At 44.8% G+C, this 14,997-nt stretch overlaps 1 protein-coding gene across 9 annotated transcripts in view; it reads right to left on the minus strand.

Annotated features, from left to right (window-relative positions):
- Window positions 1-1,565: 1,565 nt before the first annotated feature.
- The window catches only part of stat1a (signal transducer and activator of transcription 1a), a 13,767-nt gene continuing 335 nt past the window's right edge, over window positions 1,566-14,997 (minus strand). For 4 of the 9 annotated variants that reach the window (XM_086120974.1, XM_086120982.1, XM_086120990.1 and 1 more), the window contains exons 2-23: window positions 11,679-11,809; window positions 9,738-9,882; window positions 8,863-8,958; window positions 8,670-8,753; window positions 8,505-8,583; window positions 8,332-8,423; window positions 7,955-8,106; window positions 6,767-6,925; window positions 6,598-6,690; window positions 6,440-6,499; window positions 6,342-6,362; window positions 6,160-6,250; window positions 4,736-4,777; window positions 4,562-4,651; window positions 4,390-4,488; window positions 3,533-3,668; window positions 3,377-3,432; window positions 3,175-3,272; window positions 2,366-2,775; window positions 2,140-2,215; window positions 1,965-2,058; window positions 1,566-1,875 (exon numbers count right to left, since the gene is read on the minus strand). In XM_086120974.1, the coding sequence (XP_085977100.1) occupies window positions 1,852-1,875; window positions 1,965-2,058; window positions 2,140-2,215; window positions 2,366-2,775; window positions 3,175-3,272; window positions 3,377-3,432; window positions 3,533-3,668; window positions 4,390-4,488; window positions 4,562-4,651; window positions 4,736-4,777; window positions 6,160-6,250; window positions 6,342-6,362; window positions 6,440-6,499; window positions 6,598-6,690; window positions 6,767-6,925; window positions 7,955-8,106; window positions 8,332-8,423; window positions 8,505-8,583; window positions 8,670-8,753; window positions 8,863-8,958; window positions 9,738-9,882; window positions 11,679-11,806 (2,325 nt within the window). In that variant the 5' untranslated portion in view covers window positions 11,807-11,809 and the 3' untranslated portion in view covers window positions 1,566-1,851. Of the gene's footprint in view, window positions 1,876-1,964; window positions 2,059-2,139; window positions 2,216-2,365; window positions 2,776-3,174; window positions 3,273-3,376; window positions 3,433-3,532; window positions 3,669-4,389; window positions 4,489-4,561; window positions 4,652-4,735; window positions 4,778-6,159; window positions 6,251-6,341; window positions 6,363-6,439; window positions 6,500-6,597; window positions 6,691-6,766; window positions 6,926-7,954; window positions 8,107-8,331; window positions 8,424-8,504; window positions 8,584-8,669; window positions 8,754-8,862; window positions 8,959-9,737; window positions 9,883-11,678; window positions 11,810-11,883; window positions 14,067-14,997 lie in introns of those variants that run through there. The other 5 variants (XR_015101911.1, XR_015101912.1, XM_086121007.1 and 2 more) reach the window with 4 other exon arrangements.

Consider the following 14,997-nt stretch of genomic DNA (forward strand, 5'->3'; position numbering starts at 1 on the left):
TGAAGCCGAATTTGTTCCATTTCCTTTAATTCATAAGATAAAAGTCACACAATTGAAAATGCAACATGCAACATTTTCACTACTGTCCAACAGATCATGTGAGCTACTTGCTGTTGCAACGTCTTATGAAACTTGACAAAAATCATGTGAATGCATGCTTTTTTTATGTATAGCCAACAAAGTTTTTCCCCCAGTGTTTTATCACTTGCAGTAATTAAGTGGGCATTACTTTACATTTGAATTTCGATCAACTTGGTCGTGGGTGTGCTGGGGCCTATTCCAGCTGTCTTCGGGCAGCCAGCCAATGGCAGGGCACACATAGACAAACAACCATTTATACTCACAATCACAGCTATAGAGACAATTTAGGATGTTCAATTAACCTACCATGCATGTTCTTTGAAATGTGGGGGAAACCGGAGTATCTGGAGAAAATCTACGCAGGCATGGAGAGAACATGCAAACTCCACACAGGAAGGCCGCAGCTGTAATCGAACCCTCCACCTCTGCACTGTGTGGCAGACGTGTTAACCAGTCGGATCATCGTGCCACACTGTAAATAAGCGGAAGTAGAAAAAGAAACGTAATCCACAATTTTCTTAATTTCTATGACAGCCTTACATTTAAACATGTTCCACTTTTCTCCACAAAAAAATTAGGCTCTCACAGCTGTAACATTAAATAGTTAATTTATTTATACCTTCTTATTGACCTTTAATATGAAATAGTTATATATATATATATATATATTGTATTGTATATGTGTATAAGTATTTCAAGTTTTGTTACTCAACCATGGAACCCTTTTATATTCATATATTTTAAGTGCAACTTGCACATCATACATTTTGAAATACTGTATACAGCAACTAAGACTAATGCAATGCAAGTGACCGCCACTCGCACGGTCAGGATGGCCAATTTCAAATTAATTCACCTTGCTTCTCTTCGCTTATTTAATTGTTTGAATTGATTTCAATGTATTCCTATTTCCTTTTAAGAGTCATTCGTACTTACCGGATATTGAAGGTGACTTTTCAGCCGATTTTTGGCGCCCTTAGCATCCCCAACCCCCGGCCCCCCCAAAACCTAAGTGAACGTCGGCGGTTTGCAAAGGTAGGTATTGTCATGAATAACCGTGAGACCTGGGTGAGCAAACGGCGTGCATCTTTTGCTGTAAACTGCACTGACCGCGGTCCTGAAGGGCATACATATTTTAGGATTTTGTTCTCATCAATTGCCTGCAATGCACTGTAAGGTTTCTAAGAACATCTTTGTAACTCTTTCCCAGCCAAAAATAAAATTCTATTTGGAATTTGCCTCACCGTTTCCGGAAGGGACGCTCTCGATTTGCTTACCCAGTTGCTCAACAGGGTGATATAAATTTGTATCGAATGGCCACAAATGAGCATTCCGTGCACACATTCTATTTCTATTGTGTGTACAGGTCATTTCAAAAAGTTCCACGTGACTCCTTGTGAACTTTGAGCATCTGCCCCTCCAAAAGGTCTCTTGCACGCCACTGATCCCATTCACACTGTGGCAAATGAAACAATGTACCAAAGTCAGGCAAATCAACCCATTTGTAACTTAATCAAATGACTCTTAACAACAATGAACTATATTTCATGACAGTCGATTCATTTGTACAAGTGGTGAACCGTTGTTGCGGCTTTCAGTTTGTCCCATCGGGAGTCGCCACAGCGAGAGCCAGCCGCAAGAGCGCTGTAGGAGTTCGAACCACCTTTTCTCGTTTCTTTGCACACATTTCTAAAATTGTGTGTTGTGTATGTAGGACGGCATCTTGTGTTTGGTGACCTCAAGAAACAAAACCTTTTCTGCAGCTCACGTTTAACCCTGAAAGTCTGCCGTCATCTGGGAAGAAAAAGACAACCAAAAAAAGGTGTTTCAATTGGCTTTCCTCGATGCGCAAAGCGTATTGGCGTCATTCCTTTTTGTCTCACCGCATCAATATCTGTGCGACTGACTGACTGCTCCAAAAAGCGGTACACGTCAGGCGACATGGGCATCATTTTTTCTTGCAGCCGGGCCGGATGTCTGTAGCGTGGTGAGAGAAGTCACCAGTCACTTCAAGAGCTCGGTGATGCAACACGCTCCTCATTTGACAACGCGGCTTACACTTCTGAGACGGAGATGAGCTCAGTCTTCATGTAGCCGCTCTTCTCCGTGTTCTCCACGTCCATGGGCTCCGGAGCTGGACACCAGTTGGACACAAACCACGTACAATAACAGCGGCGGTAAGAAGTATTACGCGGACTTCGTGACTACTTAAATTACTGGTACTTGCATATCAAATCCGTTTTCCTCATCGTACTGTAAAAAGGAAAGATGGCATATGTCTTACCCTCGGAATTTTTGGCATAGTACTTCTTAAAGGCCACGTCTTTTGGGATGTCGGGGTAAAGGAAGCGCAGCGGGTTATCAGGGATGTCGTCGGTCGCCATCACCTTGTACGTGCGGATGATGTCGGCCAGTGAGACGGCGGTCAGATCTTTCTTTGTGTACGGCTCCACTGAGTGGAAGATGGGCTTGTCTGAAGGAAACAAAATCACGTCGGTCGGATACGAGTGAACACGCTCGAGTAAAGCGGGTGAAGAAGAGCTCCGGTGCTCACTGTGCATGTCATGTTCGATCCACGTGAAGGTAATGGCGCCTTCTTTGCTGCTCTCGCTGAACCTGAGCAAGAAGGTCCCGGGGCACTTGTCGCTCAGAAGGGCCTTTTCGCGCTCCTTACTGATGAATCCCAGGATGAAACTGCGTGGACGTGCGACGGTCAAGTTTATTTGATTGACTGTGGTTATGTCAAGGCACGTTAACACATGCTATGCAAGCTAACACACGGGATGTATTTTGAAATTCAGTTCCATATTTCCACCTTTCAATTTGAATGGATGCCTGTATCGAGTGGCTCTATCGAGCAAAGCTGAGCTGAGCTGCTCTAGAACCACACTCAGCTACGGCTGTTGTTGTGCCCATTGCGCTGCCCATTATCCTTTTTTGTTTCACTTTCTATCAAGCCCGTGTCTCTCCATCCCGGTTTTTTCTTGCCTACGCTGCCACTTTGCCAACATGGCCACTGGTTGCTCTTCTTGAACGTGTCAAGTAAAGAAGAGTGAGTAAGGCCACTTCAGATTCCACACAGCAAAGACTCACCCGTCGTTCCAGAGGAAAAGCAAATGTCTCTTGATCAGATCCAGGATGCCTTCGATCCACAACCAGAAGGGAAACGCTTTCTCGTTGGCATTTTGTGGCTACACAAAAGCAATGTTTGTCTTAGTGGAAATGCAAGCACATCATCTTATTGCACCACATGTGGCATTTTCTAAAGTGCTGTCCGATTCCTTCCGTTTGTCACCTTGCAGAACTTGTTCCAAGTAATTAGCCCGTCCGGGTTCCCCTGAGCTTTGGGACCTGCAGAAAGTCAGGCATTCTTCTCGTCAACCCAAGAAGACACGTGAGGATTGTTGACATGTTTTCATGCTTTGGCGCGAGTTACGGTGGCGGTTCTGACCCAGCAGCTTGTCGGCCAGCATGTTGAGCTGCTCCTGGCTCAGGCCTCGCTTGGTGACAGAAGAGAACTGCCAGCCCAGAACCTCGGAGAGTTCAGACCACTTGGCTGCCGGAGGAGACAGGAAGAACTGCAGGTTCTGGAAAGGGAGACAGACCAAAAGGAGCATTAGTCAACCACTGACGAAGCGTTTGGGCTATCTGGCATGAAATTTCATGATGAACGTTAAAATCCATGTTAACTTGTACAGTTGAACCCCATTTGACCTTCTCTCAACTTTCCTTGCTGCTTTCTTAACAAGAAGATGAAGTGCAAAATTCACAAGAGTTGTTTGATGAATGAGGATTTCCAAGGAGCCTTTCTGTGACTCTTCCAGTTTCTCTCTAGCAACATGCTGATGACACTCTGTGACACTCTAAGCTCAGGCTTCCTATGTGAAGCCTCCTATTTTGGAATAATCTCGAGGCACCGTCAAAATGTTGAACATCCTAATCAACAGGACTGTTTCAAAACTACTGTAAAATCCCGTGGATAATACGCCACCCCAAAACTTATTTTCTTCTCTGTACCCGTGTATTATACGGTAACCCGATGTGCTGGTATCCATTCTAGTCATCTGGTTGCATTTCTGCAAGTGCATGTTTTTAATGCCCCCATAACAACACTCGCACAATACAGTGCTGAAGCTTTACAAGCTGACGAAAGTTTACAAGCTTCTGAAAGGTGAAATGAAGTTCGCCTAGTAGATTTTCTAATCATCCTGAAGTTCCAGCCCATGATGAGTTGCCTCCAACAGACTTGATACCATACAAATGTCTGACTTAGTTAGTGGCCAACAACATTGGTGCTGATGTGCTCACCTTGGGCTCACTGGTCAACATGTTGTACCACAAGATGGAGGCCCAGCCGCTGGGCAGCTGACACACGTTGGAGATCACCACCACGGGCAGAGACAGCGCCTGCCACAGAGACAATCAGCTGTCATCTTCTTGCGCGGCACAAGCAACATCTCCACAACTCGCAGAATCGCACCTCCAGCTTGATCTTGGTTCCGGACTGGCTGAGCTGCAGCTCCGTCTCAAAGCTCAGAGAGTGAAGCTCCTTTGTGACGATCAGTGGGACCTAGACACAGCAACACACCCGCGTCCGTATATTTTGCAGCCTGAGCAGAATGGTGCAAACCACAAAAAGAAGTAGCCATCGTACCTCACTGTTTCGGTTTCCTGCGACTTTCTGCTCTTTTAATTGCTAAATGAGGGCAAGGGTACAGTTTTAGTAGACTTAGATACGTAGTCAAGTCAAGTACAACTTTATTGTCAAATGTGCAACATACAGCACAGATGAAATTTCTTCCCTATCAAACAGACAAGACAGGAGCCGCTGCGGGTGCCCGCGGCGCCATTAAAAGAACAGTTCACATAAAATGACAAAATAATACAACACAACACATAAGACACAGACAGTCGTGCAATCTTAACCACTTTTCTTGCATACACTTTGTTGTTTGAAGCAGTTATAGAAGGGAATGTCCTGAATATACTCAATTCAGAAAAGGTTTTTGATCTTGGACTTTAATGTGAAATTTCAGGGTGAACCTAAAATGTACAATAACCTTTCCAGGTGAACTGCTTTTTGACGTTCTCAACTTTGAATGCGTGTCTAACTGGTTCGGTTTCTCAAGTTCAACTTTCTGTTTTCGAACAAGGAGCTGAATGGAAACATTCACAGATGTTCCATGCATGAACATTTCTAAGAACATCTACTTCTATCCCTTTCTGTGACTCTTTCAGTCTATCTGTGTTGTGACCTGTGGATGACTTGAAGACATTCAAAGCTCAGTGGCCACTTCCTGTTTGAATTCTTGTAAAAAATTGCTTTTACTTTTGGGTGGCCACTTCCTGTTTGAAGTCTTATGTTACTGGACGATTTCTTGGTGGCCACTCGGTTTCGTGATGTGAAAACTAGAGCTAGACCGATATGGATTCTATTGACGTCGAGGCCAATTCTGATATATGGCAGAGTAAAATTCCAATAACCGATTAATTGGTGGATTATCGAAAAATATATACAGTATAATGAATGAAATAATAATTTAATAATAATTTTTGTGGTTACTTAACAAGCTATGAATTACAGGCAAAACAGTTGACTGATTGACAATACTTTGTTCTTTAGGATTTAACAACAGACCGAAAAAGTGCCATTTTTGTGTGTTTTTTGAAAGTCAATTATCTTTGCCTCAGTTTGTAATGTGTTAAAATGAAAAAAAAAAAACGTTAATATTTTGACGGTTTTTTAATGCTATTATCAGACCAATAAATTGGTTGAGCACCAGTTAATATCTGCTCCATGCTCCTTGTGAGTGTTTTCATTTTGTGTAAATGTGAACAGCATGACAAAAAGGACTGTTTAAATACATATTGTAAGTAACTGAACCAGGAAATGTACCGGGCAATTCATGGATCAACACCTGCTGTGAATTTCAGAGGTTCAGCTCCTTGTTAGACAACAGCAACTTGTGGAGCAACTCGTCGATGAAAGGGCCAAATGCCCCCAACTTTGGTGTGTCGCTCTCGCGTAACCTTTATTCAAATCTCACCAATTCAACTGTGAAATAAAACAAGACTTGCCAGATGTCTAAACTCTGCTGCCAAGCTGCCGTTCGACTCCTCCATGTTCATGACTTTGGTGTTTGTTCCCAAGATGTTGAACCTACGGAACCTAAAAGACACAGGTGGATCTCGCACTGCCATTTGGCATAACGGATGTACTTGACTTACTGCATGAACCAAGTGTTAGAGGGACAACATACCCTTTCTTGTCCGTCACATCTCTGAAAAGATCAAGATGGCACATTAATGGCAAGTTCTTACAAAGTATTGTCGTGCATGTGGCAGCATGAGACTGTACTTGTCAAATAGCGTCTTGACTTTGAGCTGGTAGTTAAACTCCGGCAGCTTCACCAGGAACCTGAACAAACGTAGGGGATGGCAAGAAAATGGGAGTATGGCATCAGTGCAGTATGTATGTCTTGCTTCACGAATGCTTCGCTGAGTTGTTTCTTTTACCCCAGTTTGACGGTGAACTGAATGGCGGTTTTCAGCACCAGAGGCCTCTGAGGGTGGGTGGGCATGCAGGGCTGCCGCTCCACAACCAAAGCGCTGCTCACACACACAAAAAAATGACACATCACCACATTGGATGAGGAACTGGCCAAGAGAGGATCACTGATGTTACTTGGAGAGGAGGGTCTTCAACAGCTCCAGGGCTCGGACCTCCAGGAAGTCTTTCTTCAAGGTGATGGGGTCGCTTTCGTATGTGAACTTCTGCTCCAGCTCTTGCAACTTCATCAGATGCTGGCGAAACTGTTGAAGAGTCTCTGCGACTGTGGTGAACCTGCAGGAGACCGGGACTTGCTGGTCAGAGCCATCGCTTGATCACTTTTTTACTTTGTGGTCCAAGCTAAATTTTGAGCTTCACATATGCTGCCATGCGAGTGAAATTGGGGGGCAGCCACACTCACCGACACACTTTTGACTATTTATTGAACGGGATAAGCCGCCAAACACAGAAATACAACATGAAAACACTTACAAGAACCATGGAGCATGGACTCCATCCATTGTCCATCTGATTTTATTGGCCGTTATTAGCTTTTCACATTTTTTTTGCCAATATTTACTGATTTCTTTTCTTTTTTTTTTTTACACATTAACACATCACAATATAACACAAAGATAATGACATTCAAACACTCTTCCCACCCCATTTCCCGCCCCACAAAAATCGGCAAAACAAATCAGCCATTTTTTGCCAATTTTTCACTCTGTTATAAAGTTCAACAAATCCTAAAGGACAAAGTCATCTGAAACTGTAATTCACACTTTTATTGTTGTAAGCATTAAGGGACCAAAAAAAGTCATTTTATTCATTGTATTATATTTTCTAATGAATTCTTAATTCAAATTCATAAATTCATTTCTACTTAATCAGCCGAGTAATGGGTTATTTTATTCTGCCAAATATGGCATTGGCCCTGCGATTCGCCGGCAACCAGTTTAGGGTGTACCCCGCCTACTGCCCACAGACGGCTGGGATAGGCTTCACTCGTGAGGATAAGCAAATTAGAAAATGGATGGATACTGTAGATTGCATTGGCCTCAAAAACAAGTCCCTCTCGGTGAGGGCCTAATATAAACATGTTATCAGAATTTTATTCTGCCAAATACTGAAATCGGCGTCAGAAACCTCACATCGTCCTCTTAAACACACACTGAAGTTGGAACACATAATTTCTATTTCAGTTCATTTCAATGACGAATATCTCCAGTATTTGATCTGTGGGTTAGTCCTGGAATGAATCCGAGTGCTAAGTCAAGGTAACCATTGTAGAGCCGGTACATTTGAGATTGCGCCGGCGCTCACCAGTTCTGCAGCTGATCCAGGCAGGCGTTGGGCGGGCCGCCGATGCAGGCAATCTGCTGCCGCCGCTTCCACTCGGGCAGCTCCTCGGAGATCAGGTCCGACAGCAACGCTTGCGTCACATTCAGGAGCTCCGACAGCTGGAGCATCACGTCCTGATTACACAGAGGTTGACGTGACTTTTCTTTTACTGTCACTCGAAATCTCACTTCGATCACATGCTTAACACAGCATTCCATTTCGACAGATTTCAGAAATTAGTTTTTGTCTGCAGTATTGAACAGACGGTGTTTCTTTTGATTTCGCACAACATCCGTGGTTGGGGCCGACATTGTCGCGTAGTATCAAATTTGCCTGCATCGATCCAAGGATGAACCAACCTGACGTTTGGTTTTCAGATCCAAACACATCCGGGTGATGACCATCTTCTCCCTCTCCACTTCCTTTGGCCCCATATCATTCAGTTCGTTCTCTACACAAGCACCCAAGCCCTCATGTCAGCTCCACTCATGCGACTTTTACGTCTCTTAGCCTTTTAGACTGGCATGGTCACCTCTGTTCCTCAGCGTGTTGAACTTGAAGTCGTATTCATCTTGCTGATCCTCCAGATTTTTTATGGTTTGATCTGCCACCTGAGACACAAATTTGTTAAGAATATTGGAAACATCCGCAAAGTCAAACCTGAAGCGGAGCGCATGAAATATGGTCAATGTATCACCTGAGCTCGCTCCCGCATCTCCTTCACTTTGCCGCCCAGTTTCTGTTTCTCCACCACCATGGCTGTCGCCATTCCCTCACCCTCCTGCAATTTTTACATTCCGGGTTTAACTTGACGTCTGGAAGTGTCTTTAAGACATCAATCCAAAGCCATCCTTCCAATCGTTTTGTTGAAAGTACAAGGGCAGTTTTACCATGGAGCTCCTTGCGCACGCAAGGATCATACGCTCATCCTTTAGGTTCTTTGAAATGATCATGGCCATGTGCACTGGGTCATCCTGGAATCGATCCTGGAAAAGAAGTTTATCAATGAATCGAACAGAATGAAAGAGTTTAACTTCATTGTCATTTTAAGGAAATTTAGAGTGCCCAACCATTTGTGAAAATAAAATCATGCAAAAGTAAACAATCATAAATAACAAACACAAACCCAAATGTCAGGTATAAAGAACACACAATCATACATTCATCTGTTACAATTCAAGTTAAATCAAATTTGCACAAACCTCTAAAATATCATGACAATGACTTGAAATAGCACAGAAGGTGAACTCCAATATGGCGTACTTTAGTTGGATCAAAAGGTGATTCATGTTTATTCAGATTTTCTTTTAAAAAGGAAAATTCATATTGCTTGCAGAAGTGAATGTTGACAGTTTACATTAGGTAATAAATTCATAATTCATTGCACTTAGAATGTGTTTGTGGATAACTTAAAATGGTGTAACACTATATATAGCTTCCAAAATAATAGACAACATGGTGTGGACCTATTTAATTGACTATGATGCAGGTAGATCCGGTGAGTGGTAAGCTGCTGCTAATGCAGTCAGGCGAACAGAAAAGTCAAGCCAGATTTTTTTTTGTACCTCTTAATAACTCGTCTTGGCTATTTTAATGACCTCGCTGTTCATTTTGTTTGTAGCATCACCTTCATTTTGATGTAAACCGGAACAACATCGACAGGAGCAAGTTTTTGTAGTGAACAATGGAGGAACGACTAGTGCATCATGCTTAGTTAATTACGAAGAGTTGGGGGTGTGGGGGGGGGGGCACAGCGCAGTCTGACCTGCAGGTTCCTCTTAATCTTACGGCAGTTGTGTTGCTGTAGGAAGTTGTTCTCCAGAGCAAAGCGGCTGTGTTGGTCATCCAGCTGGGATAGGAGTTCATGAAAGCGCACGATGGCTAATGATTCTTGACCTGCCACCAAGTCCCTGAGGATGCCCACACAATACAGGAGATGTGCTGATCAGTACTACAACTCAATATACACTATCACATTAGGTGGTAATATTTGTTCCATGAAAGGTTATTCATTTACTCCCAACAGCATATTTGTTCCTCTTCGCTGCCCTGCTCCTGGTACATGCGGATGGCAGATTTTTCTGGGGCCAATCAGATTTCAGCCTCAATGTGTGGCCAAGTCAATGTAACCTGCCCAGAGCCTTCACAATTAGGAGTGCTACTTCATGCAACTTCAACTATATGAGCAACGTCCGTTAGGATTTCAAATTCTTTCTCACTTGGCCCGAGCGCTGGCCCTCGATGATGACAGCATTTTGTCTTCTGCCTGGTCGGTCAGAGTAAAACTTGTTACAGCCTACTTGGACTTGGCATAACACATCTGCAGCGATCTATACAATTCAATACATTTTCATAATCAGCATCTCTGTGAGTAGGATGTACGATAAATCCTGCATTCTTGCACATCCCTGGATTCACCGATTCTTTTTCAATATTTTGTAAAATATCCATCCATCCATTTTCTGAACCGCTTAATCCTCACTCGGGTCGCGGGGGGTGCTGGTGCTGCCCAGCCGTCTTCGGGCAGTAGGCGGGGGACACCCGAAACCGGTTGCCAGCCAATCGCAGGGCACACAAAGACGAACAACCATGCGCGCTCACACTCACACCTAGGGACAATTTAGAGCGTTCAATCAGCCCGCCATGCACGTTTTTGGAACGTGGGAGGAAACTTGAGCACCCGGAGAAAACCCACACAGGCCCAGGGAGAACATGCAAACTCCACACAGGGAGGCCGGAGCCGGAACCGAACCCGGTACCTCCACACTGTGAGGTCGACGTGCTAACCACTGGACTACCGGGCCGCCTCATTTTGTAAAATATTTGGTTAATATTTTATTCTATTTTTTGGGAGGGGAGGGGCAACAATGGTCTTCATGGAAAAGGCTTAATGGTGGTATAGCCACAATTATTCAAAACCTTTGGGGGGATTTTTTTTGAGTGGGCAGATTGCAGATTTTCACAAAAAAAAAAAAAAAAAAAAAACTAAACAAAAATAACTCCAAATAGCAGACGTCCACTCTATTTGTATTCTTAATATTTTGCCAAATTATTATTTAAATATTTTGAACCGCTCCAGATGATGTATATTGCTTGTTTTTGCATAGTACTGATGATTTCTATAATTGCAATGTGATAGTGGTAGGAGGCCCAGGTAGTTGAATTTATTTCTGTGACCACATTCCTAACTCAAAACACTCGTATCTGAAATTATTGCAAACTGAAATAAATGGAAAGGTCGTTTACAGTATCTGTTGCAGCCTCCCACAAAAAGTGAACAAAAATGTGTGTAACCTCTTTGCTTTTATTCACTTAGTTGTGCTTTGTGATGTGTTTGTTATTTTAGGAAAATAGCACTCAACAACACTGTACTTCATAAAAACATGAAGTCGTACCATATTTGGAAAGAATTTAAAAATGTTGCGCATCATGCTATTTCATGGTGATTGTGCGGCTTCTTCTGGTGTGTCCTGGTTGTCAACATTGGAGCAGGATATTACAGACTTATTGTACCTATGGCCAAGAATATATGCCTGTGAGCATTTATATATTGTCTGTCTACATGTGTTGCTGTGTTCAAATATCTATTACTTAAAGGGCTATAACATTGCGACAGTGATGATATTGGTAAGCCTGTCCATGGCATCTTGCATTGTTTGTCGGCATTGCATTCTTGATGATTTTGCGTCAGTGTGAGTAATCTCACCAGTCGATGCTCTCAATCCACTTGCACAGGTACTCTCTGATGTCCATGGGGAATGAGTCATCATAGAGGAGGTCCACCTGCTCCAGGTACTTGGAGTCCAACATCTGAAGTTGGTTCCACTGAGCCATCTCCTAAACAATGAGTAAAACAAGTCTTGAGAAATACGGTGAAGCAATTTCCATCCATCCATCCATCCATCATCTACCGCTTATCCGGGGCCGGGTCGCGGGGGCAACAGCTTTAGCAGGGAAGCCCAGACTTCCCTCTCCCTAGCTACTTCTTCCAGCTCTCCCCGGGGGATCCCGAGACGTTCCCAGGCCAGCTGGGTGACATAGTCTCTCCAGCGTGTCCTGGGTCTTCCTCGGGGTCTCCTCCCGGTGGGACATGCCCGGAACACCTCACCAGGGAGGCGCTCAGGGGGCATCCGAATCAGATGCCCAAGCCACCTCATCTGGCTCCTCTCGATGTGGAGGAGAAGCGGCTCGACCCTGAGCCCCTCCCGGATGACCGAGCTTCTCACCTTATCTCTAAGGGAGAGCCACCCGCAAGACACCCTGCGGAGAAAACTCATTTCGGCCGCTTGTAACCGGGATCTCGTTCTTTCGGTCACGACCCATAGCTCGTGACCATAGATGAGGGTTGGAACGTAGATCGACCGGTAAATTGAGAGCTTCGCCCTTTGGCTCAGCTCCTTCTTCACCACGACAGACCGATACAACGTCCGCATCACAGCAGACGCTGCACCGATCCGCCTGTCGATCTCCCGCTCCCTCCTGCCCCCACTCGTGAACAAGACCCCAAGATACTTGAACTCCTCCACTTGGGGCAAGATCTCCTCCCCGACCCGGAGGGGACACTCCACCCTTTTCCGACTGAGGACCATGGTTTCAGATTTGGAGGTGCTGATCTTCATCCCAACCGCTTCACACTCGGCTGCGAAATGCTCCAGTGAGAGTTGGAGAGCCCTGTTTGAAGGAGCCAACAGCACCACATCATCTGCAAAAAGCAGGGATGCAATACTGAGGCCCCCAAAACGGATCCCCTCAACGCTTCGGCTGCGCCTAGAAATTCTGTCCATAAAGGTTATGAACAGAATCGGCGACAAAGGGCAGCCTTGGCGGAGTCCTACCCCCACTGGAAACGATTCCGACTTACTGCCGGCAATGCGAACCAAACTCTGACATCGGTGGTATAGTGACCGAACAGCCCGTATCAGGGGGTTCGGTACCCCATACCCACGAAGCACCCCCCACAGAACTCCCCGAGGGACACGGTCAAACGCCTTCTCCAAGTCCACAAAACACATGTAGACTGGTTGGGCGAATTCCCACATACCCTCGAGGACCCTGCTAAGGGTGTAGAGCTGGTCCACTGTTCCACGGCCGGGACGAAAACCACACTGCTCCTCCTCAATCTGAGGCTCGACTTCCTGACGGACCCTCCTCTCCAGCACCCCTGAATAGACCTTACCAGGGAGGCTGAGGAGTGTGATCCCTCTGTAGTTGGAACACACCCTCCGGTCCCCCTTTTTAAAAAGAGGGACTACCACCCCGGTCTGCCAATCCAGAGGCACTCTCCCTGTTGACCACGCGATGTTGCAGAGGCGTGTCAACCAGGACAGCCCCACAACATCCAGAGCCTTGAGGAACTCCGGGCGGATCTCATCCACCCCCGGGGCCTTGCCACCGAGGAGCTTTTTAACCACATCGGTGACTTCAACCACAGAGATAGGAGAGCCCATCTCAGAGTCCCCAGGCTCTGCTTCCTCCAAGGAAGGCGTGTTGGTGGAGTTGAGGAGGTCTTCGAAGTACTCTGCCCACCGATTCACAACGTCCCGAGTCGAAGTCAGCAGTGCCCCATCCCCACTGTACACAGTGTTAGTGGTGCACTGCTTCCCCCTCCTGAGACGTCGGATGGTGGACCAGAATTTCCTCGAAGCCGTCCGGAAGTCGGCTTCCATGGCCTCACCGAACTCTTCCCACGCTCTGGTTTTTGCCTCGGCGACCACCGAAGCTGCGTTCCGCTTGGCCAGTCGATACCCGTCAGCTGCCTCTGGGGTCCCACAGGTCATAAAGGCTCAATAGGACTCCTTCTTCAGCTTGACGGCATCCCTTACTGCTGTTGTCCACCAGCGAGTACGGGGGTTGCCGCCACGACAGGCACCAACCACCTTACGGCCACAACTCAGATTGGCCGCCTCAACAATAGAGGCACGGAACATGGTCCACTCGGGCTCAATGTCCCCCGCCTCCCCCGGAACATGGGAAAAGCTCTGTCGGAGGTGGGAGTTGAAACTCCTTCTGAAGCAATTTAATTGTGTTATATCTGGTCAAGGTGCAGATGTGGTAAAAGTAGTCACAAACTGTACTAAAATGTATATCCAGATACCTGTGTAAAAAAAAGGCAGTAAACAGTATAGAAACAATGATTCAACCCCTTAAATAGAACTAAAAAAGGACTTAAGTACTTGGTAAAAAAGTAAGAATTAACTTTTTGTGTCACTTATATTTACCATTTTGATAACTTGGGTCATTTTTTAACCAACATCTAACTGAAGAGATACATTGTATTTGTTTTTTGAGACAAGACCGGGTGGGAGAAAAATACCCCAAATCTGGTGATTTTCAGGCTGGCGTAAGACAATCATTTTTAAGGTTGACAATGTTAAATATCTTGTCGTTCCTTATCTATTTGTTTTAATTTTCTGAGGTACTTGTCTTTCCATTATTCCTGCTGTCCCTGTTTGATTTGGTTTCTGTTTGTGTTCTGTCTGACGACCTGGCCTCACCCACCCACAATCTCTGACTGGCCACTGCAGTGTTCAAGTAAAAATAAAACAGAAACCATGTGGCGCTTTTATTTATGTGTCTGTCTGTCTTCCAAACTACGGTGGCTAAATTGACGGTTGGTGCTCAGAATGTCAACACAACTGAAATATGAATATAAAAAACATTGCCTTAAAACATTATTTTTTAATTACAACAATATATAGCCCACATACACATATAGCAGCTTATTTTAAAAAGATAAATTGGTGCTTTATTTTCTCATGTGGCTCCTTTGGAAAATTATCTGATCTCAAGATGTCAATAGCCACTAACGTTATCACACTACATTTGTGGTGACGTCGTCTTGTCGTCATCCACGGAGGTTGAAAACAGTACAGCAACATTTCGAAAGTTAAGGGAAAAAATGTGTCGCAATTTAGGCGTAGAAGGTTTTCAGATATAGACAGACAGATATCTACATTAAAATATAGGACGTGAAAGTAAAACGTCGTGGAAAATATACATACACAAAAAAAGTGCAATACGTGTAC

The sequence above is a fragment of the Hippocampus guttulatus genome, chromosome 1, assembly GCF_054856545.1.
Source record: "Hippocampus guttulatus isolate MCC_2025c chromosome 1, RoL_Hgut_1.0, whole genome shotgun sequence".
Taxonomy (NCBI): domain Eukaryota; kingdom Metazoa; phylum Chordata; class Actinopteri; order Syngnathiformes; family Syngnathidae; genus Hippocampus; species Hippocampus guttulatus.